The 23,460-nt window shown below is 36.2% G+C and overlaps 1 protein-coding gene across 3 annotated transcripts in view; it reads left to right on the top strand.

The window, feature by feature from the left end:
* Positions 1–284: 284 nt before the first annotated feature.
* The window catches only part of LOC145662625 (lysosomal proton-coupled steroid conjugate and bile acid symporter SLC46A3-like), a 122,700-nt gene continuing 99,524 nt past the window's right edge, over positions 285–23,460 (top strand). Inside the window, exon 1 of one of the 3 annotated variants that reach the window (XM_081728364.1) lies at positions 285–409. In XM_081728364.1, coding sequence (XP_081584490.1) covers positions 380–409 — 30 coding nt within the window. In that variant the 5' untranslated portion in view covers positions 285–379. Of the gene's footprint in view, positions 410–12,564; positions 12,694–23,460 lie in introns of those variants that run through there. The other 2 variants (XM_081728366.1, XM_081728365.1) reach the window with 2 other exon arrangements.

Genomic DNA, 23,460 nt, shown 5'->3' with positions numbered 1-23,460 from the left:
GTGTGTGGAGGGGTACTTTTGGCGGAATTGGTTTTCCCCCTTAGTAATATATAACGTGTATTTCAAACATTTCTTCTATGTTTTATCATTTTTCAGATATTTCCGTGGATTGATTAAAATGGCCCACCCTGTATATATGCGTGTGTGTGTGTATCAACACTAAGGCTCCCGAAACAAAAATACTGGCTATGCTCTGCTTCTGGGTGCTACAGTCGCTTCCGAGAAGAGATTGATGCACGGATGTAGGTGACTGAACGTCAAATTGGCAACATCTTAAGCGGTCATTCACCTGCCTCCTCACTAGGGCAAAATATGACAGTACATAATAGACCTATATTACATTCAGTTGACAGGTGCCAGTGTGTAAGTGGAGTGTCGAATGAGGCTAGGAATGAAGAGATCGACAGAGGTAAGAACCATATACAGGATATATATATTATTTAGCTTAGTATTATCCAGCAACGCATTTGTCGTTAGCTGAAGTTTTTGTAAAGTATATTTTTATTTATGTAATTCCATTAAGCGTATTATTAAAATTTAATTATGATTGGGGTCGTGGTAGCTCAGTGGTAGAGCGTTCACCTCTGGTGTGTGGGATCCCTGGTTCAATCCCAGCTTGCGCCAAGTGGACTTTGTGGTGGACAAACACCGTGTCCGTGGGTTTCTTGTGGTTCTTCCATTTCCTCTCACTTCCTTCATTCCATCATTTTATTCATTTCTCATCCTCACCGTCTGCTTTAGCCCACACGGTGTAATCGTGGGACGTAAAACTCAAAGATTTCATACGCACTAATTGTTTGCTGAGCAAAACCATATATTTTCATATAAAAATTAAATATGTGTTACATTTTCACCAACTAACTCTTTGGCTTCATCAGATACTATGATATGGAAAATATCAAAAATTTCATTTCATTTCATTTTTTAAATTATCATTATTACGTCATAGAATATGACAAAATCGAAAGATACAAAGTATTGCTAACTGAAAAATTGAGATTCTGGAAACTATTAAAATTATGAACAAGTTTTGTCGGTGAAAATCAGTGAAAACAGTAAAATCAGTTTGCCTACCTCACAAGGTAATGCTCTCATGAAACAAGTCCCAATGTCCCAGAGGTATTGAAAGAAACTCAGACGAAAAAGATTTACTTGGCCTTGTGGTAAATAGAGCATATGAGGAATGATTAAACCGGCCAAGAACAAGTGTGTAGTATAAATAGTGTAAATTATAGTGTAGAAAATAAGCTATTCCAAAGCAAAAGTTACGAAATTTAGTAAAAAAAATATATCGTTGTTTATAGTGTTAGTGTAAATAGTATGACTAGTGTAAACAACCTGAATGTTGGTTCATTACTGTATTTTCTTCAAGAAACAATCTTTAAATTAAAAAAAAAAATCTGTTGAGTGTGGAGTACAACTTGCACAAGTGTAGCGTACCGCACATCAGAGCTGAAGATCAGGAGAGTCCACATAAAAAAACAAAACATGTTTGATATTTAGCAGCAGAAAGTTATAGTGTTGAAGCTGGTTTCCTATTTGTAACAGTTATTAATGTTAAATTTTATTATTTTAATATTTCAACGTACGGAAATATATCTATTGCAGCATGTACTTTAAAAAAAAAAAAAAAAAAAAAAAGATTAAAGCGCATAAATGAAATTTGCGAGAGAAGAGAAAACTAAATCAGTTACTTTTGTAACATTTGCGTAACAAATTACATTGCTTTGTTTGAGCTTGTATAACTATATGTAGACTGAATATAAAATCCGTGCTAAGTACCAAAAATGGTAAAGTTCGGTTTAATGTCAAAATGTGGCCTATGTGCCTAATACTACTCAGTTAAAAATCGGAGTATCTAGTATTCACCGTGGAAATAGCTCAAATAATCTCCAGAAGAAGTGAGTGCTAATATGTCTCATCAGTTCTGATGTAAAATCTGGACTTTTTACTCGACATTTTCATTTTGGCACATAGGACGGATTTTATAAATGAAATGAAATCTTTAAGTTGTACGTCCCACGTGTATGGCTGTTAGGCTAAAAGAAACGGTGATGATGAGAAATGAATCCAATGGTGGAATGAATAAAATGGGAGGAAACGGAAGAACTCTGGGAAAACCCACCCACGCACATGGTTGTTGTCCACCACAAAGTTCACTCGGCCAGAACTGGGATCGAACTAGGGACCCCATGCACCAGAGATGAACGCTCTACCAGTGAGCTCCCGCGGCCCCCAGGGATGATTTTATAGTCAGTACACACACACACACACACACACACACACACACACACACATATATATATATATATATATATATATATATATATATATATATATATATATATATATATATATATATATATATATATATATATATATATATATATATATTCTGTGCTCTCTCTCTTTATTTTGAATATCCCCTTCCTAAGTAGAAGTTCCTGGCGTACTAAGTGCTGAATATTCCGGTGTGAGTAAGGAGAATGAGGTACACTCGGTCACGGGCCGTCTCAAGAGAAGGCTTTCGTCATAGCGAGTGACGTCACACAAAGTAATGACAGACAAGTTGAAGTATTGTGGGCAGAATTGGCCAGCTCAATACGAGAGTTAAAAAACAAGTCGTTTTACAGAAATGTTGTTTTGTGATATATATATATATAGGCCTATATACAGGGGCGGATCCAGGATATGATCAAGGGAGGGGCTAAACCATATTTTGCCGTTTTATCCAGTGTAAAGCAGGATTCAAGCCCATTGTATCCAGTGTATACCTGAGCGTCAAGGGGGGGCTATAGCCCCTATAGCCCCCCTTGGATCCGCCACTGTATATATATATATATATATATATATATATATATATATATATATATATATATGTATGTATGTATAGTGTTCGAAGTGCAAAAAAAGCAGAGGCGGTATGTTTTGTTACGATTTTGACTCAACATACCGGCTATTTAAATATTGTCTTGATCACTGAAAAACCAGATAGGGTATGTCCTCATATCTATATCTATATCTACATCTATATCTATATCTATATCTATATCTATATCTATATCTATATCTATATCTATATCTATATCTATATATATCGTTTTATTTCTATAAATGAAGGTGCCGGCACGCGGGACCTGATTCAATACTGCTTAAAAAGTTGCATGCCTTTCAGAGCATTATTATTATTAACAGTTATAATAATGATGGCCAGTAGAGTATCGCTGCAGTCTTGCAACTAAAAACTTCTTATGTACATATATGTACATAAGTGTCTAATTCTCACATCTTAATTTTATAATACAAAAAACGAAATGATAATCAATAATCAATGCTTCATAATGATTTGTTTCTTGTTTTTATCTCTTTTTGTAAATGGGCAAAAGCAAGCTTCTATTGTTTGTTTTCAAAGGGATCAAGAGTTCCACAAACACTAAATTTCAATAACAACACATATACGGTACATTTTTCACAGAATATTAATCATGCTACCACAATGTTCTACAAACCTCTACTAAATTAATACATATACTTTGCGGGAAAAAATATATGGGATGTTTTCACTCAATCCTCTCCCTAATAGTGAATAAAAACAATTAATTGGATACGTTAAAATAGGAACTGAGCAAAGGCTTCTCTGCAGATGAAGTACAGAGGTGGAGTTTCAATAGATTTTTTGTACTGGCTTTCAGTTTAGTCGAACTCCAGCGACAAACAAAGTTTGGATTATTTCGTTGTTGGAGATCAGTCCAGTGTTGGGTAAGTTACTTGTAAAAATGTAACGCCTTACAAGTTACTTTACTTTCCCTTAAAATGTAACGCGTTACTAACGCGCTTCTTGCCCCAGAAAAGTAACTGTTACCCTACTTCGAAAGTAACGTTACTTTTAGGTCCGAAACTTTGAATATGTGAAAAAAATCTTATTACTTCAATTTTCCGTACCTACTACTACCACTATTATTATTATTATTATTATTATTATTATTATTATTATTATTATTATTATTATTATTATTATTACTAGCAGCGTTCACCCCGCTTCGCTGCGGTCACCCCGGAACGCAATAAACTTTGTTACTTAGATAATTTTTACTTTTTCGCTTTCAAGTGATATGATAAAAACCATAGAAGATTGCAGTAAATCTTAACATTATATCGCCTGTCATTTATGTTAACCCGCCCCGCTTCGCTGCGGTCATCCCGGTGCTGGCATATTGTAAAAGTGTCTGTAAAAATAAGCAAATCAATTAAAAAATTTTAAACAGAAGATTCAAGCTATTTTCCGCTGTATATCGCCTGTCATTTATGTTAACCCGCCGAGTGACACGGTCATGCGGGTTGCATATAAATACGTTTATTTTTACCTATGATGAACTAATAACAAAGGATTTGTACGTTATGGACACTTGAATGGTCAATTATCTCAAGACACTGGTAATTAAAAATTAAAGTGATATGATAAAAACCATCTAGGGTCCAAATCCTAATAACCCCCCAAAAATGAAAGAAATTGGTTCAGCCGTATTAGCGTGATGAGCGGACAAAGGATTTTGTACGTTCTCTTTTATATATATAGATTATTATTATTATTATTATTATTGCAGTTCTGAATCGATTTATGTAAATGCAAGAACAAATTTTTACTTGACAGCTATATGAACATTTTCATATAATGAAACACTGACTAAAATGCTATACTTCGTTACTCGTAGGAATGGGTACGAGCGAGTTTTCTTTGAAATTCGATTCGACTCGAAACAGACATCTTTGAGCTCGACTCGAGAACTCGGCCCGAATTCGAGTCGAGTCAAATCCTGTGTGTAGTTTCAAGTACTCTCTTCGAGTACCCTACATAGACAATATAATTATTATCAATGATGCTACCACTACTACAACTTATTATTATTTACTATTTAATATAACAACACTATGTATAAACATGAAAGATAGACGGTTTGTATCTGAATACTTAAAAACTAGTTGATTGCCAACCTCGGTAGTCGTGAAGTATAGAAATCAAGGACATTGTCCACGAGCTTCTGAATTTGGGTTGTGGGTCTAGGTTGAGTATTCAGGCTCGAGCCAAACATTGTTAAAATTTATAGAACCTGGCCAAATATGTTCAAACCTGCTCGGCCCGGGTTTAGATTTGTCAACGACTCGAGCAGCTCGACTCACAGCTCATTCACTATTAATCCAAACCGAGAACTGAGCCGAGACAACAGCTCACCCAACCGAGCCAGCTAGAGTCCTCAGGTCAGTTGAGCCGAACCGAGCAGATGGATCATCCCAACCAAGCTGGCTCAAACCGACGGTTCACCCCAAGCGAGCCGGCTCAAGTCATCGGCTCAATTAATCCGAGCCGAACTTTGCTCGTTATAAAAATATCTTGTGGTCTCGTTATCGAGACGAGACGAGATGCGAGCAGTATCTCCTCTCGTGAGCAACACTAAAAGTATTCCATATTACTGCTTATATTTTTCAAGGCTTTCGCTTTCCAGTGTAATCAGTCCATGATTTCAAAACGAGTTAAAACGAGCTGAACGAGCGAGCCATTTATCAAACTCGTCTCGACTCGAAACTCGACGTCAAAAACAGTGAATCGGCTCGGAACTCGACTCGAGAAAATTACCTTTGGCTCGACAAGAAACTCGACTTTAATTCGAGTCTAGTCTAGTCGAGTTTTAGCTTGACTCGTACCCATCCCTATGCATTAGAAAAAATGGCTGCTTATTATTATTCTGCTAAACTAATTATATAATAACAATAATGTTGTAATGTAAAATTAAAAATACAGAATATAGAGAAGTATTACAATACAACTAATAAATGAGAACACATGATCTGAGGGTGAATCAAAACTTGCCAGTAACTATAAAATTTATACATGCCTTTTAAAGCTAGTTGTCCCAAACTCTATAATCAACGGAACTCTAGGATACGTGAACTGATCTGAAAGAGTTCTAATATTACATACCATCAACAAACTATTTTCTAGTAATAAATTAGGCCTGCTCATCAAAACACAGTTTATTCATATTAACCCCTTACTGTATATCGTTAATTATGGCACCCTAGTTGTTGATAAATATTTCTCACCGGGACACTTTAGACACTTTACTTTTAAATTCTGTCCATCATCATCCTCAGGTTTTAAGAAAAAGTATTCTTTCAAATGTTCCAACCGGTAAAATATTTTCATTCTCCATCTTTATAAAAACAACACCAATGAAAGTAAAATAGACTACCGGTACCTTTGCACTCGTAGTTTATTCACTGAATGTATTGATTTGGAGGTCAAAATCTATGACAAAATCTTCCAGGTGCTTGCAATCAGTACACTTGATTTTCCTGAGGCTGTCCTTATCTTCAAAAACAACAAGTGGCACTACGATCTTATCTGTTTCTCTGTCGGTCACTGACATACGTAGTCCATGCCTTATTATCCCATTCTGAGAAATTCACTTACAGGAAAGAAACATTTGTTTCCGAAAAAGTGCATATATTGTAGTTACTCATCTGAAATGTAACGCGAAAAAAGTAACGCAAACTAGGTACGTTACTTAAAAATTGTAACGCGTTACCGTTAGAGTTGCTTTGGAAAAATGTATCGCGTTACTAGGAAACGTTACTTAAAAAGTAACGCGTTACTTCCGTTACATTACTTCCCAAGACTGGATCAGTCTTTTTTAGGAAAAAAAAATCAAGTCGGCTCAGAGCCTTTATGGTTGATATTACCGTACGAAAAAGGAATTAAAAAAAGGGAGACGCAAGGACGTGCCACCGAGAGAGATAGAAGGGCCCAAATATTTCTAAAGTCCAGAAGGCATAATGTCGTTGATTTCCCGCGCTTGGACCTGCTTGTCACTGGGGGTGTGGTAAGAGGATCGCCAATCACCGCGCTCAGCGAGCCACGAGTAGCCAAGCTGGCAACTCCCCATAAACATCACTACAACTTTTCGCGGGAAGCCAACGACGTTATACCTTCCGTACTATAGTCCCTGAATATAATTAACTGACTTCAAGAGGAACAAAGATTTGCAACTTTTTCTCTAGAAAGAAAAAAGGAAAAGAAAAAAATAAAAACTCTGATTTTCAATGAAACTATATATATACTATTCTGCATTTTCGAAGTTTCAGCTCTCGTTAAAAGGTGCCGGTACGCCGTACAGTTGCATACTACCAGAAAAATACGATATATATATATATATATATATATATATATATATATATATATATATATATATATATATAGTATGGCGCTAAATTCGTTGTACAAAAGCAGAGGAGTGATTCCTAGGGCGGAAACCCCATCGCTGCTTAAAACATGAAATAATGAATTTTAAAGGTTCGTAGCTCCAAAACTATGGTACCTATCGTAGTCGGGTCAAGACTTCAATTAGGAACTAGTATGTGCCCTATCCAAAAATGCGAGAGTAAAACATGTATTTTTGGATAGAGTACATACTAGTTTTTAAGCGAAGTCTTGACCCCACTACAGTAGATCCCATAGTTTTGGAGCTATGGACCTTTAAATTTCATTTTTTCATGTTTTCGGCAGCCTATAAAACGTAAAATATGGGGTTTTCACCCTATGTTTATTGGAACTTTTTTGTTTGTTTTACTCTCAGGAATCACTTCCCTTCCTCTGCTCTTATGTATATTCCCAAAGCACAAAAAAAAAGATGTCGAAATTTCGAGTTTGTGAGATTTTCCAGACCGGGTCGAGTCAAGTTTTGGAACGAGACACTTCTGTTTGGATTAGGACTAATCAGGCCATCAAGTGGCTCGGTTTTAATTCTGGAACACGCACACACACAAAGGTATGTGTCTGAGAGAGATAGAGAGAAAAGAAATAAGTAAAAGGCAAAGTTGACTAGAGACAGAGAGAGAGAGAGAGAGAGAAGAAGAAGAAGAAGAGAAAGATGCAAGGACATTATGAGAAAACATCAATCAAGACATAGCGAGAAAGACAAATATAAGTATAAAAACAACTTATCATTACACTGTATGATAAAGAACGCACACACTCTTTAGTCGTATTCTCGTCAGTGATGTCTTGTAAGTTCTCCAACCGCAGATGAATCTCTGCAGTCATTATTTTATACGAAAAAGATACTACCTAGTGGACATCGATTTTCCGTTTGGAAGTCTAGCATGACAGCGATACTCCACAGGTTATTCTACCCAAAACTTAGCAAGTGGTGTAGTGTTTCTTCTTAAGAACAATAACATGAAAAGTGGATACTTCAAACCAATGCCGTGTTTTTCTTACTGTTCTGGTAACCCACATGGACTTCATTTGTTCTTTCCCAACCAATATTCATAAATCGTCTCTATCGTGATACATGTGTTTGCTTCCACATTCGTAAGGATTGCTCGTTTAGTATGAGAAGAGACTCTTCGATTCTTCAAGATTGCTTTGTAAAAATTTAAAAAAAAAAGCTTAAACAGGATTTGAATCTATGTTGACTGACTGTCCTACTCATAAATTATGCACGTTACTCCTATACTATCTTGCTATCTAAAACTATAAGCCAAATATTACTAAATTCAGGGTTGATCTTTGTAACGAACGGCTTTTTTCGTGTAAGGTTATTTACACCAAAATGCACGTCGGATTTCATTTATTTGTAGACAAATTAGTGTCCATTAATAAACGAAATAGCATACAATCCAGGAAGTATTACAGGAATAATAACATATTATGCAGTAATTTTGCCGTGCAAGTTTAAAAGTAAGCTTATAAATATAATAATAATAATTTGAACGAACAATAATGCTAATATACTCCTATACTTACGACGCCACGCACAGATACATTACATGGTGTCAATCTCGCGAACGATTCTTTGCAGGTTAGGATACTGTCCCATCTTCTCTACTATTTCCAGAGTCACATCCTATATTCTTGAACTCTGGTGTTCCTCAAGGTTCAGCTCTGTCTCCTATGCTCTATTTACTGTTTGTTTCCGACTTCCCTTCTCTTCGAGATGATGTGTATCCTTTTCAATATGCAGATGACACCGCCTTCCTTGCCTTTGGACGCACCATTAGTCATATCATCATCATCTTGCAGGAATCTATAAATCGTTTCTCTCATTGGTGTAGTAAATGGCACCTCACCATTAACGCTTCCAAGACACAGCCCATAGTATTTCTGCCCCCACGTAAACGTTCCAGGACCCACCGGAATCCTTCACTTCTTTATTTGTCAGTACAAGGTACGCCGATCCGTCCATCTAAAACAGTCACATATCTTGGTATTGTTTTTGACTACCATCTCACCTGGCTTCCTCATCTTAACTACACGAAAACCAAAGTCTATAATCGCCTGACTCTTCTTAAACGTCTCACTGGAACTACCTGGGGCCCCAGCTCCAAACTCATACTCAACACCTACAAAGCCTTTTTCCGGCCCGTGCTCACATACGGTTTCACTGCCTGGATATCAGTTCCCATCTCCTACTACTACAAACTTGCCACTTTTGAACGCCATGCCTTCCGTATTGCTCATCGCATATCTCTTCCCAGTCCAACTAGATACCTGTATTCACTCATCACTTTTCCTACACTACTTTATCATCTCGAATCTCTTCGCCAAAAGTTCATCACTGTCCGCTATATGCAGCAACAATCACTCTTGTTAGCCACCATGCACTACCTTGCACTTTCATCGGCACCCCCTCGATATTACCACCTCTCTCTAAATTTGTTGTTTACCTTGTATTCTTATACCTTGCCACCAAATCATCCAGACTCAGAACTCTTGCAGGACCATCGATTGCATGTTCATCTTCCGCATATATATCCATCACATCAAGCACAGTGATCAACCTCTGTCTCTAACAGGGCCTCCACCCGTCTTCATCGGCCTAGCGTCGCCCCTAGGCAGAAGATAACCTGCATTTGTCCTTACTAACATTTTCCATGTGTTGTGACGTCATCTGCACCTCATTCCATCCCTCATCTTCATCTTTGCAAAAAAAAAAAAAAAAAAAAACTGCATTCCTTAATGTTATTGTAATTGTTATTACTATTTATATGATATTTATACTTACAATGTTTTATACATGTGTTATGTATTACCTTCCCCAATCATGATTATGGACGCAAAGCCTATAATGACCTATAAACTGAAGTATTTATTAATAAAGGAACATCCCATAGCCCAACGCCAGTCATACCTCAGCCAAATAGTTTCCTTTGCAACCCTTCCCTCCAAGAGGGTGTAGCCCTCTACAGGGTAGCTAGCCTACTGGCTGGCAATAAAAAATTTAAAAAAAAAAATTAAAAAAAAAACTATTTCCAGAAAAAGACGCATAGCGTTTATCTACTATAAAGCTCATATGACATGAACAAAGATCGTTCCTAAGTATACAGAAAAGTCGGGAGCAGTACTACACATATTTTGTCGAATAAGCTTGTGTACAGCGTTACACAAAAATATACTGACGCCTTGGTGCGCGTGGACATGGGGGTTCGAGTCCGTTGAGAACTATTGAACACAGTGGTGCTTAACATACTTCATCCAAAATCTTTAGAAGCTCAGCTGTTCGTTTTAGTCTTTCGTAGCAATTATTATTATTGATAATGTTTAGTAACAGTAATAGGTTTTGTGTTTCTTCTTCATTATAAAAATATATCCAAATAAATGCATAATTCCTCTTATTTGGAATGGAAACGCATCTTGCAGTTTGTAATGATCAAACGTTTGACGTTCTGATGTAGCTGCAAAAAATTAAAAAAAAGTGGACGTTTTGCGGTTCGAACCCATACACATGGGCATCGAAAGTACAGTAACTAATGCCTGAAACACCTCGGCGATGATGATTACGCTTAGTAGGCTTAATTTTTTTTTCACATTCTGTACCGCTCTCATTATAGCAAGTGTATGTGGCGTTTTTTTTTTCTTTTCTTATTCCAGAGAAGTTGAAAATACGGAGATAATTTCGATGCTAGGCGACCACTGGTAAGAATCCGAGTAAACAGTGTGTGCCTTCTTTTCCATAATGAGAATGTAGTTGTGACGTTTTTTATTGTCTTGTTCTCTTCCTGTCTTTCTTGGCATTTTTTTATCATGTCTTTGTTTCTTTTTCTTTTTCTCTCTTTCTATTCATCTTTATCTTTACATCTTACTGATTGCTCCTCTCTTACACACTATCTTCCTTTTTGCGCCTATGCGTGCTCCGAGCTAAAACGGGGCCACTTTTTAAAACTTATTGACCAGGCCTACGCATCCCGGCTCAAATCTTCACCCAAATGACCCGATAATCCGATCAACCCTCTCTGATAAATCTCATTAACTGGAAATTCAGGGAATTCAGCACCGTATTTTTTGTGCTCTTGGGACATCTTCAGTCCTGGTCACCTCTGAAAGAAATACTGTTACCAGGTTACCGAGCCTTAATCGAATCACCGGTGATTACAGGTTCGAATCCTCTGACCAATGGCAGTCCATAACCTAACTCACATCAGCCGACTGACACGATGACCCATTTCAGCTCTTGAGTGTTCATTCTATCTGTGCGAATTAGTACGTTATATTTGCAATAGGTGAAATCGAGAGTTAATATTCGGAACGATAAATCCTCAAAGATGATTAGAAAACGGCCCTTCTATTTTAGTTATTTCAAGAGGAGCTTTCATTTATATTAGTTTCTGACACAAAATTCGTTTCCATCCTATAATTTGTCTCAACATTCTATAATTCAATGTTTTATTCACGGTTGACATATGAAACACACGAAGTCTGGTACAGGTACGTCTATAAGGAACACTCACTTTTGCTTTAGAACATTTGTAACTTCATTATGATACGATTTGGATTTCTAATATTGGATCTTTCTGATAGAAATTTGGCAGAAAAATTGAACTTATTGATTTTTTTGTTCAGTTTGATATAGTAGTCTGGAATGTTAGGTATGGTTTACGATACCTACTGGGGATCAGTACGTTCAATGAACATCACTGAATTTGCAACCGAGCCACGCGCAAACAAAGCACATGTGCTTGATGTGTCTCCCTCAGAACTCTACTCTTTCACTCGAAATTGTCATATAAGACGTAAAGCTACATACATTTTATGATGACTTGATGAGTCCCGTACCATGTTTGCCTCTACCAGGAATCACATTCGGGTCTTCTTACCAGGGGCGGATCCAGGACGGACTTCTGGGGGGCGGTGGGTTGTAATACTGCTACTTAGAGCTACTTTTAAGAGCTCCAAACTCTGGGATGGGTTTTATTTATATATAAAATAAGAAAGTTTCATCTTCTGGGGGTATCGCCCAGATCGCCCCCCTGCATCCGCCCATATTTCTTACCAAAGGGAAAATACCATGAGGAAGATGAACAAAATTCAAAATTTATTAACGAATTATCTACGAACATAATATGATTTTCTTACTTGTGCCGAGTTCATGAGGTACTAACGTGTTTGTTGTATAAAAAACAATCCGTATACAATTGTCCTTGCGTCATATTCCCCTTCCCCTTTGCACTCCTCTTGATGTAAGCGAGTGAAAGCCATTCTGCTATTGCGGTCATTCAGTGTGTGTGAGACCAACAGTTTATTTGACACATAGGCATCGGAAATGTATACGCTGTAAACAGTATTTTTAATTAACAAGGAGGCATACGTGTATACAGACATAAAACAACCCTATATGCAATGGTAATAAGATAGAAAAGGTAAGTGTTCTTTATCCTATACATTTTTTGACATTACTGAGATAGGCAGTTTTGATAGTTCATATGTATTTGGATTTTAAATAGGCTAAATGGAGGTTTAACAACCGAACACTTTTTCTTCTTTCTTTTTTTCTTTCCCTTTTTTAAATGTATATTCCGACTTTTGGGTTTGTTTTACACCAGTTATTACATATTTAGTAACTAGAACGGGGTCAAGGTTGTGAACACTAGACAGACAATTAATTATACAAGTTAAAAGCCTGATTCATCTTCAAATACTGAAATTTGTATTACTTTTATTTTCTTAAGTTATTCGGTTAATGCCAGCTAACGTATTTTAATTTCTAAACATAAAATATACCTAGATCTTGATAGCTAGGGCCGACTCTACCATATGTTCAACACGTGTATTCGCACGGGGCGGCAAGTTTCGAGGGGCGTCCAAATCTGTCATAACTATATTATTTAAATTAAATATTTTTTTGTTGCAAACAGACTTCATGATGATGGAAGTTAAATTTGCTCAACTGACCTTCTATTTGAATACTACATTCATAAATCATGCTTAGCTCCCATTAGTTTAAGGTCACATGGACAGTACTAAGGCAAATCCCAGGATGAATTGCATGATTGATATTAAATACAAGAACTCAATTCTCGAACAGTAGCAGTAGCGAACACTTATTTCCATGGGTGCCTCAAGAAAAATTTCTAGAGGGCTCATCTCCCTGGTTGCTATATTACTTTTGTTTTTTTTTATTTGTATTAAGATAATTGAAAGAAAACGAAAAAAAATCTGTAGTAGTAGTAAACGAAGAAGTGGAACTGCATGTAGAGTAGAGGAGTCGCTAAATTTAATTTTTTTTTAACGAGGGCGATTACTAAACAACACCTACTAATTGAAATCATGATTATTTTCCAATAAAGTAAAATTCAATAAACTTTCTTGTTATTGTTCGTCCCTCACTGCATACTCATCTCATGGTTAATTATCCTATATCGGACTCCCGAAGAAAACTCATCGAAACAACTTATTGACCGTGCCAATAGCGACTACTCTCAGTCATTACTACGTTTTCTTTCATTCAGAAATGGAAAAGAAAGAGAAGAAAGTAGAAGGGTAAAAGAAGGAGGTAGAAAAAGGAAGAAAAAAGAAGAAAGCAAACAAATAGGGTATTTTAATAAGAAACAGATTACTGGATAATTTCGGAAATATAGTAAGAAGTCGGGAAAATCGTTGAAAGATGAATCATTCTAAGTGTTATTAACGACTACTCAATTTTGGAATGCTTCAGAATAGACACATGTTCCCTCATACCACCCAGACCTAGCTCCAGGCACCACGTTCGTGGGGTTGCCCAGACCTAGACCAGGAAATGAGAAAATCGAAATCATTCTCTGTAATGTTATTCCAACCGGTGATTGATAACCATCCAGCATCTGAACTCTGTTCTCTAGGATCGACCACACATATGAATTAGCCAAGAAAGAAAAAAAAATCAAACTTATAAGCTCAATATGAATTTATGTATCGTATCAATAAGAGTTTCAACTTCCTGGAAGAAAAATGTCGTATTTAGGCTCATCCTGTTACCTTCGTCTCACTCCTAGAGCCGATTTAAACTGTTAGTAGCGGTCCTTCATGACCTAGGTTATTTACCTTACCACATATATTAAAATATGACACATGTATTATACACATTAATATGACAAAGGATATTACTAAAATTACTTAAATTAAATCTATCATGCATTCACTCGCTCACTCATTCAGGACAGTGTATATATTTCTAAAGGAAACCAACTAGCTACAAAGGTACAAATAGTTTATTACATTCATGGTGAAAAGGAAAAATAATTATAAAGAAAGTATTAAAAAAAATACAAGTTCTTGGTTATATATCAATAGAATACATAGGGTTATACTTTAGTAAGTCTTTATACATTTGATCATATTGACAAATGGAAAGAAAAAGAATTATTACATATATTATATCTTAGGCATGCTAAAGCGAAATTATGATTTGCGACATACGCAAAGAAGACACTTATTTTACTTAAAAAAATGGACAAAGAAAAAGAAAAGAAAGAAAAAACTCTTGGGTGTAATAGAACATTTAACTTAGTTTGTGTTTATATATATAACTATTGGTTTATAAAAACCATTCATCAACTATATTTAGTTTGTGACTATTAGCAGTTTATATCTGCACTCGCATACTGCGACGTTTATACCCATCTAGGGATTTTAAAATTCACTTTCCGCCAGAGGATGCTTCACCTCTTAGTCAGTCCATTTACAAATTTATTAATCAGATAATTTTGAGTTACTTGTTCATCACTGGGACACGTCATGAGACCTTTCATTTATTCAGGATCACTTTTGTGTATGTATATATATAGTTCGGATTTGAGATGATCTTCCACAGGTGTAAGAGGTATAACGATTTAAATTAAGGAAAAACACTGGTCAAGTCATAGGATACATATGCAGGTGAGAGGGATTAAAGGTACACTTTCCACAATGGTTTTAGGTTGGTAGCTCAGGAATAATATTCATTATGATGTGGGTTACATTTAGACCTGCCGTTACTTCTTAATACATGCCATTAAATAATTACATAGGTTATGATTTACATCTATTCAGAAGAAAGGAATATTATTTGAGTGCACGGCGGTATTCTTGACAAAAATCTATATTATTATATTCGTCGGAAAACTTACTGGTAAACTATAGCAACCAATACACGTTTGGGGGGACAGACACGAGCGCTCTTACATATATCCATATAATACATTTAATATCATACTTTACTTTAACATCATATTCACATACTAAGCACATGTACATTTCGACGTATTCATTTATCTCTCTCTCTATATATATATTCATATTTAATAATCGCGCACACATTTAAAATAATAACCCCAACAATAATTTCAGAAAAGGTTGCAAACATTGTACAAGAAAAAACAAATGACTTCCGACATTACATATGAAAAAGAATTGATATTTTTTTTATCTGATACCGCGCGTCTATAAATTTTAACTTTCATATAGTCAATTCGTGCATGAATCGTAAAAAAAAAAACTTTGTGAGGCAGGCACGTAACACAGAACATTCCTAAAGATATAAATAAATAGACCAATATACAATTTCTGGGCCCAGGTTAACTAAAAGATAAACGAAAACCAAAACGGAAGGAAAGTGACCAATGGACAAAAAAAAAACTTAGAGGGACGACGTGAAAGAACGTAATTGAAGTGTCGTCAAATATGAAGTCGTTATTCATTTTGGCAATAGGTCAAAATGTGATGGAGGACCCAATCACTATCTACTCTATTCATGAATTGTGTCTTGCAACGTCTCAGCTGGTAACTTCAGATCAGAGTTGTACGTTAAATAACTTGTAAGCGACAAGTTCAAAATTGGGGGGGGGGGAGGTTGAAAATTAAAAAAAAATCTCGAAGTAAGAAGGAAGAGACAAGAGAGAGAAAGCGGCGCCAACGAAAGGAGAAAGATCAAAGTACTACTCACTACACAGAAGAGTGATCGAATTTAAATATATAACAACTCATAGCCAAAAATATTCACATATGCCGAAAGAGGGTGGTTTACTTAAATACGTAAACTAGGAGGGAGGTCCTGCTGCCAAGGATGCAAGTTCTGTGTCCATCAGATCCCAATCCCACAAGAGTTTGCTTGTAAGATTGAAATCCGAGCCCCGTATCCGGCCCAGACCAGCAGGATAAAAGGAGAGGGGGAAGGGACCAGGTAACTGCGTCCCCAATTTTGAAATCTCTAAGGAAAAATATTCGACCCCTCAGAACAACTAAGAAGGTTCAAGGACAGTAATGAAACTAGAGTAAAAGTAATAGCTAAGATATCCCTGACAAATGATTTGCCAAAATAATAAAAAAAAATTAAATAAACTGAATTTTGGATTGGTGATTTCAATTACCAAAACATCACCGATAGCTACCCTGCGCAGACACGCCACAGTCTGGGATGTCGTTAATTTCCCTCGTCTAATTAACTAAGAAAAGAAATGAAAATACTTAAAGGGACTAGGGATCGACATCCGGGTACGCGAAAATAAATTTCAATAACTAATTGTTTTGATTCTGTAACCCTGTCAGAGCTGTCGCCTCCATGAATATTGTAAGCTAGCCCGAGTAGGTAAGGTGAAGAAAAAAAAATCTCACGGAGCAGGATATTCTATTTTAAAACCGACCCCCCCCAAAAATATATAATTCACTACAGCCCCGTTGTGTAACAACTATTGTCTTTCCATAAATGATTATTACATATGTCCAGTCAGCGATTATATGACGCTACAAATATTATTAAACGAGTTTATTATGAACGAATACGACTGCAATAACAAATTAAGCTACTAAGCACTAACATAGTCCGGCAATATCTGACCCACATGTTCGCAGGATGCTCCGGTGTAGGGGCCAGAACCCGAGATGTGGATAGCTACACATAATCCTTAAAAATATATATATATATTCTTTTACCGAAACGTGACTAATCATAAACTGGGCTTATATATATATCTATATGTATATCTATGTATATGGGTGTCCTCTCATTCATTTCGTTTCACAATATATTCATACTATCATTTTATTCTTTTATTACGACGTCGTATTTCATAAACACCCTATTTCTTTAATTACACCAAGACTATATGCACACTTCGTCATATACTTCTAAATCTATAAATCATTGCCAACATTTCATGTTCCGGCCACCACACAAAACATCCCTCGAACTCAAGACTCCCTTACCACGCAACCAATACTATGTTATACTTCGTAGCTTCATGTACAAAAAATATGTATGTTCACAGAAAGTAGAGTTCTCCGCGATATTATTCAATTTTATAAAATTCTGACAACAATGAAATTATTCTGCAGCCACAGAGAAAGGAAAAAAATGAACATTTAATATAATTTCAAAGCGAAAAACTAGCATCATATCGCCCGACTTCTGTTAAGCATTTACGTATTGTTTATTTACTTAAATATTTCGATTTCTAGACTAAGTAGAATGTTGTAATTTTCAGAAAATATTAATTTCGGATCACTTAACCTAACTGTATGTGCATTTGGGCTGGGAATTATTTTTACTAGGTTTTGTTTCGAAAAGAAAGGTCAATTTCTTGGAAACTAAATCACTAAGAACATCGACATAGGAATGATGGTTAGTACTGAATTTTGACACTAGGGGGCTAGCGACGATATGATCAACCCTTGAACCACTGAATGTGACCTTGCACACGGAATTTTGATACTACGACACTCTCATTTTCTGATATTACTATAGATTGGTATGTTGCGTTTAGCTGTTGATCGTATACGAATGATACACTGTCCATACTTCATTATTCCACACACTCTTTCATCACTTAACTACAATTGCTACTACTGATACTACATTACAAACACATACATGCCACATCCATAACTACAAACTACATTAATACATGTTATAATACATATTAATCATTACTATTTACTCACATAAACGACATTCAGATTTTACCATTTTCTTTAGAATCGGCTCTATCGTTTACGAAAGGAAAGGAAAAGAAAGGAACAGGGCCAACTGGCCCTTGTATTCACTAAATCACATTCTTAAACTGTTTAGTTAATACCCAAACTATTTATTGAGAAATATATGCCCCTTTCCTGAAGGGAAAAGAACCTTATGACAACTATACTTTCAACCCATCCCTGCTGGAAGCCGTACCCCAAAGTTGGGAGTAGACAGGAGCCCTCTTGAAACTTTACACGTGCATTATGATCACTATCCTAACTGCAAAGAAATTAAATACCGCAATGTTACTACTAAATAAGTACAGAAAGAAATCACATTCACTACATACACGAACACAAACGGCAGTGGGGCAGGCCTTACTCTAAAAGGAATAATTTTAGGATGAGAATATTTTAAGGGAGAAAACACTAATCTTCCGAAACTGTCTGTGGATATTTAAGAACAACTAGCAAACTGATGCACTTCGTAGAACCTGTCCATCACTAATGATATCGGCAAAACATGGCGTCACTGAATTACACTTCCTATTTTCAGCTCTTCAGTCCGGTTTTTTACTGTGAAAATAGCAAATTATGGCTCCATAGCTTCCTGGACGGTATTTATTCAATTATTACACTAGATTTACCTTCTTAATGCAGCTTTTCTAGCTAATTTCTACTTTCCAGAACTGGGAAAATCTGGGTCCTCTGTCTTCGGCAAAATTCTAGGCATGAGTCGTAGTAATCGCGCTCTAACATCATAGCGTGGGTGAATCCTCCAATCAAAACAAAGCATTTTTGGCGGTGGGGCTTTGAAACGAATAAAATTTGGTAAAATCTGGATTAAACTAGATTTCAGAAGGACCTAGATATCTAAAAGAGGGGTGAAGGGTGGTCCTGAAAATTCTGTCGAATTTTAGATTGGTTATTTATTGGAAAAGTTCCGTCCAATGGTGGACCTATATTTTCAGATCGCACTGACACCGTAAGAACTGTAATAATCCATTTATATATCCATATACAAGACTTATAACTAATTTAATATATAAATAAAGATATTGATTCCCAAAACTATGATTCCTAATGAATATTTTACAGCTTTCCATGTTAATTTGAAATAGAATAACAAACAAAATTACGAATTATATGAACAGCCAGGAATTTTTTGTTAAACGTCAAGTACAGTCGGTGCAAAAAATTTCGGGCACCCTCCTATTAAAAACATCATCACATTAGACTGTAATGGCATATTACATAATCTTAAGAAATGTAATACATTTTCGTTAGCCGAGGGGTGGGGGACACCCTGCTCTCCCTTTCGGGCGCCAATGCCCGTTCCATTTAGTTAGTTATTACAGTTTTGATATGAAAACTAGTCTTGTCTTTGTCACAAACAAGTTCCTTATCATTGAAGGTGGAAACAATTTTAAAAGAATTGTGGAAGGAAAATCAAGAAATAAAGATAAAAGAGCTAATTGTAGTGGAATTGCAAACTGATATATTGAGATTGAAGCTCGATAGTGAATTCTGTAAATAGGATTGCCATCTTACCTCTGCAGGTGTGTTTGCTTTATCTTTCACTAATATAATACATTATTATTTAAAGAAAAGAAAAACATACACATTGAGATTGTATTTCTAGTGTTTAGGCCTTTCTGAGTGCGTGTTACTTTTCTCTCCCTTTCGTTGTTCATGGTGTGGTAGTACATTTAAAATCGAGGTTTTAAAGATTTGTTCTTTCTGGAGAAAGGGGCGGCAAATGATGCTATTGCACGGGACAGCAAATTGCCTAGGGCCGGCTGTGTTAGTAGGGAGATCATATGTTGTGGAACCATAAGTTCGGAGCATATTGCGAGATGCCGATACCCATTGAAGAGCAAAATTTTGATCACAGAACAAAACAAGAGATGATGAAGATTAAAGGTGATTGATAAAATATGAACGATCAGAAGCTTTTTGTTACGTAGGCCTATCTGGTTTTGGGAATGGTTTGTCCTAATGTGGTGAATAGGGCATCTTTGGCGCAAGAGACCTCTGGGTTCGATTCCCTCTCGGAGTTCATATGATTGGGATTTTAGGAGGTTCCAATTCAATGCTCTGTGAGCTCACAATTTGTGGCTCGCCACGTCTTATATAGCCTCGGTGCTGCAAAAGGGTTTAAAATTTTAAACCATCAGTTTAACAGTGACTTAGCTGGCGTTAAGTCAAATAAACATAAGCTTTATGTAGCACACTTCTACAGTGTCAACTTTCCAAGTTTCTTAAAACTATAAATCTAGAGATGTGCCTTGCTTTCAAGTACAATTGTGAACATAAAAATGAGAGAAAAGAAAAGGAAGAAGTGCCGCAGAGAATAGCGTAAAGCATCAGCCAGGGTGGGCTAAGAGGAATTACTCCCCTAATTTTGGTTCGCCACTTACATCATAATGTGTCATTATGTGCTATATTAATACAAAAAAAAAAAAAAAAAAAAAAGATATGATGTTAGTAAGAGAAGCTTTATTTTCAATCTACTTTTAAACCCTTTAGACCCTAATACAATACGACGTGAACATATGTTGAAAACAGCAAGGAATGAATGATAGAGGGAATACACATCTCTTCAACATTTTTTTTTTTTTACAAAGAACATACGATTATGCCACTAGTAAACAGTGCCTACGTTTGAATACATTTCTAATTGCATTTTTTTATACTAATTTGAGGACACTGAATCCAAATAATTTCAAAACTTATCCGTTCAGGACATCATAAGAAAACTGACCCCAAATTTGGAATATTTGAAGTACAGCTTATGTAAATAGTAAAAGTGCCCACGCCTGTATACATTTCTGATTACACTTTCTATACTATTTTGTGTACTTATTTTATTAAGTATCTTATATGACTAAGTAATGATATGATATGTGCATTAAATATGTACATGATTTGTAGTACGACATACTCGTATTGAATGAATTTTCTGTTTATCATCAACGAAGTGAAGACGTATATATATATCTCAACTTTCAAGTCAATTTTTGCGTGCCTCATGGATGGATAAGTTCAAAAATGGTTCCATTAGTTTAAGTCCCAAAATTAGTGTAAAAGACGAAATTAGAAACTTATCGAAGCTTGGTGCATTCACTATTGGCATAAGTGTGTTTCAAAGACCCCAAATTTGAGGTCATTTTTTTTCTCGTGACGCCATGGACGGATGTTTAAAAATAGTCCCATTGGATTCAGCATCCTCAAGACCAATTAGACGTGCATAAAAAGAGCAATTAGAAATGTATCCTAGCGTGGACACTTTTACCATTAGAGTCATTTCACAGATCGTAACTTTGAGGTCGTTTTTCAGGTGACTTCCAATGACAAATAAGTTTAAATAGACAGTATGCGGCAAAACAAACAGTACTCAAATTCGCGTATGCATAGCGCGTAAGTGCACTGTGGTATGAGCTCTAAGCGTTACATGTGTGTTCAGTTGTGTGTAGACTAGCGTAGTGAGCAATTGGAGCGAATATAATGTTACTCACAACAAGGGAGAAGGTGTTTATTGTCGAGCACTATTTCCGCTCATACGGTGTGGGGCAGCATCTCACTGCAGATGAACGCTCGTCTACTGTATTGTTCTGGACCTATAGCGTATGAAGATAAAGATTTCATCAGCAGAACATGGCTCAGTAATGAAAGCCCTTGATCTCTACATCAATTGACGGTTGATTATTGACACATTCTTGCATGATTTGCGCGGTTTTCCCCACGCCAAAAATTTGCCGTTACAACAGTGGTTGCAGCAAAATGGAGCTACTATCCACACTGCAAGTGAGTCATTTACCCTTGTGCTCACAAGAGTTTGACATTGCTTCCCGTGGAACGGGTTTTCCATGTCCTTTCCATTCTCCTGACCTCACGGCTCCAGATGCCTCATATCGGGTATGCTGAAGGAAACACTTTTCCGAATAGATAACCACCTACCACTATACTGGGATTAAGAGAGAAGATTCGGTTTTGTTTTGTTTTTCCAACAACCCGTATTTACTAACACGTTCATCGATCTACAGGACCGCTATGAAGAATGTGTGCGACGTAATAGCCAACATTTTAAACACATTATGTACAAGCGCGATTCCTTTTAAATTTACAATATGTGTTGAGTAACATTTAGTTGACAACATTTCATATGTTTCTTTATGTTGTACAACAAATAAATAAATAAATAAATAAATGTCAGCGATGTGATTTCAGTACTGTTTGTTTTGCCGCATACTTTAGTTCAATTTGATTCAGCATCTTCAAATTAGTATTTCTATTAAAATTGTAATTAGTAAGTTATTCAAGCCTGGACATTTTTTACTAGTCTCATAATCGGATGTTCTTGACTCCTCAGTGATATCATAGACAAAATGTAGTGAGTGAAATTGGATGACGGTAATCGTAGAAGTGAAGTGGCTCGAAGCACGTAAGTACAGGGTATTTCAAAAAGAATGGACCGATTTCATAAATCTATATCTTTTGCATAATTGAAGATAGAACTTCATGACAAATTGTAAAATACACATTGTAACTCAAATTATCCTTTTATGTCATTTGCAAGTAGCTGGTTCACGCATAGTTATCGGTAGGAGGTTCTATCTTCGTTCATGTAAAGTATATATAAAATCGGGTCATTCTCTTCGAAACACCCTGTAGTTAGAAATGAGCGATGTCGGAAAGGATACAAACCAAATGCCTTGAATTTTGACTGAAGTTAAGACATTCTTTATGCGATTCACGTCTGTGTAGACGTTTATTAACTAACAAGTGAAAGTGAGTTTTGAGAGCTCAATCAAGCTACACGAAAGATATAATTTTTTCACAATACCGTTGGTTTTACTGGGCGTCCCGGATAGGAATGATCCCTCCTCCCAGGAACACATTTTCAATCGTACTCGTCGTCGATTTTCGTAGTATTAGCTTTTCAACTCCCTGTTAATTGAAAGTCCCGCACCCCGAGCGGTGGTTATCTAAAAATTCCACAAGGTGTAAGTACGGTACTCTTGTTTCTCCATCACTACAGGATAGAAAAATGTATTTTAATGAGTTTTACATTTAATCGGTGCTATAGCATACTGTCCATCAGAGGCCTACAAATTTGCAAAGAACTAACTCCCGTTCCACTGTAAAAGGTGCCTACCCTTGGATAAATTTATATTTTCTCTTTTTATACTAACTTGAGGATGCTGAATCCTCAACCT

The sequence above is a fragment of the Thermobia domestica genome, chromosome 10 (genome assembly GCF_964235325.1).
Source record: "Thermobia domestica chromosome 10, izTheDome1.hap1.1, whole genome shotgun sequence".
NCBI classification, from domain to species: Eukaryota; Metazoa; Arthropoda; class Insecta; order Zygentoma; family Lepismatidae; genus Thermobia; species Thermobia domestica.
Note: the sequence above shows the minus strand (reverse complement) of the source record. Positions and strands in the feature narration are given on the sequence as shown.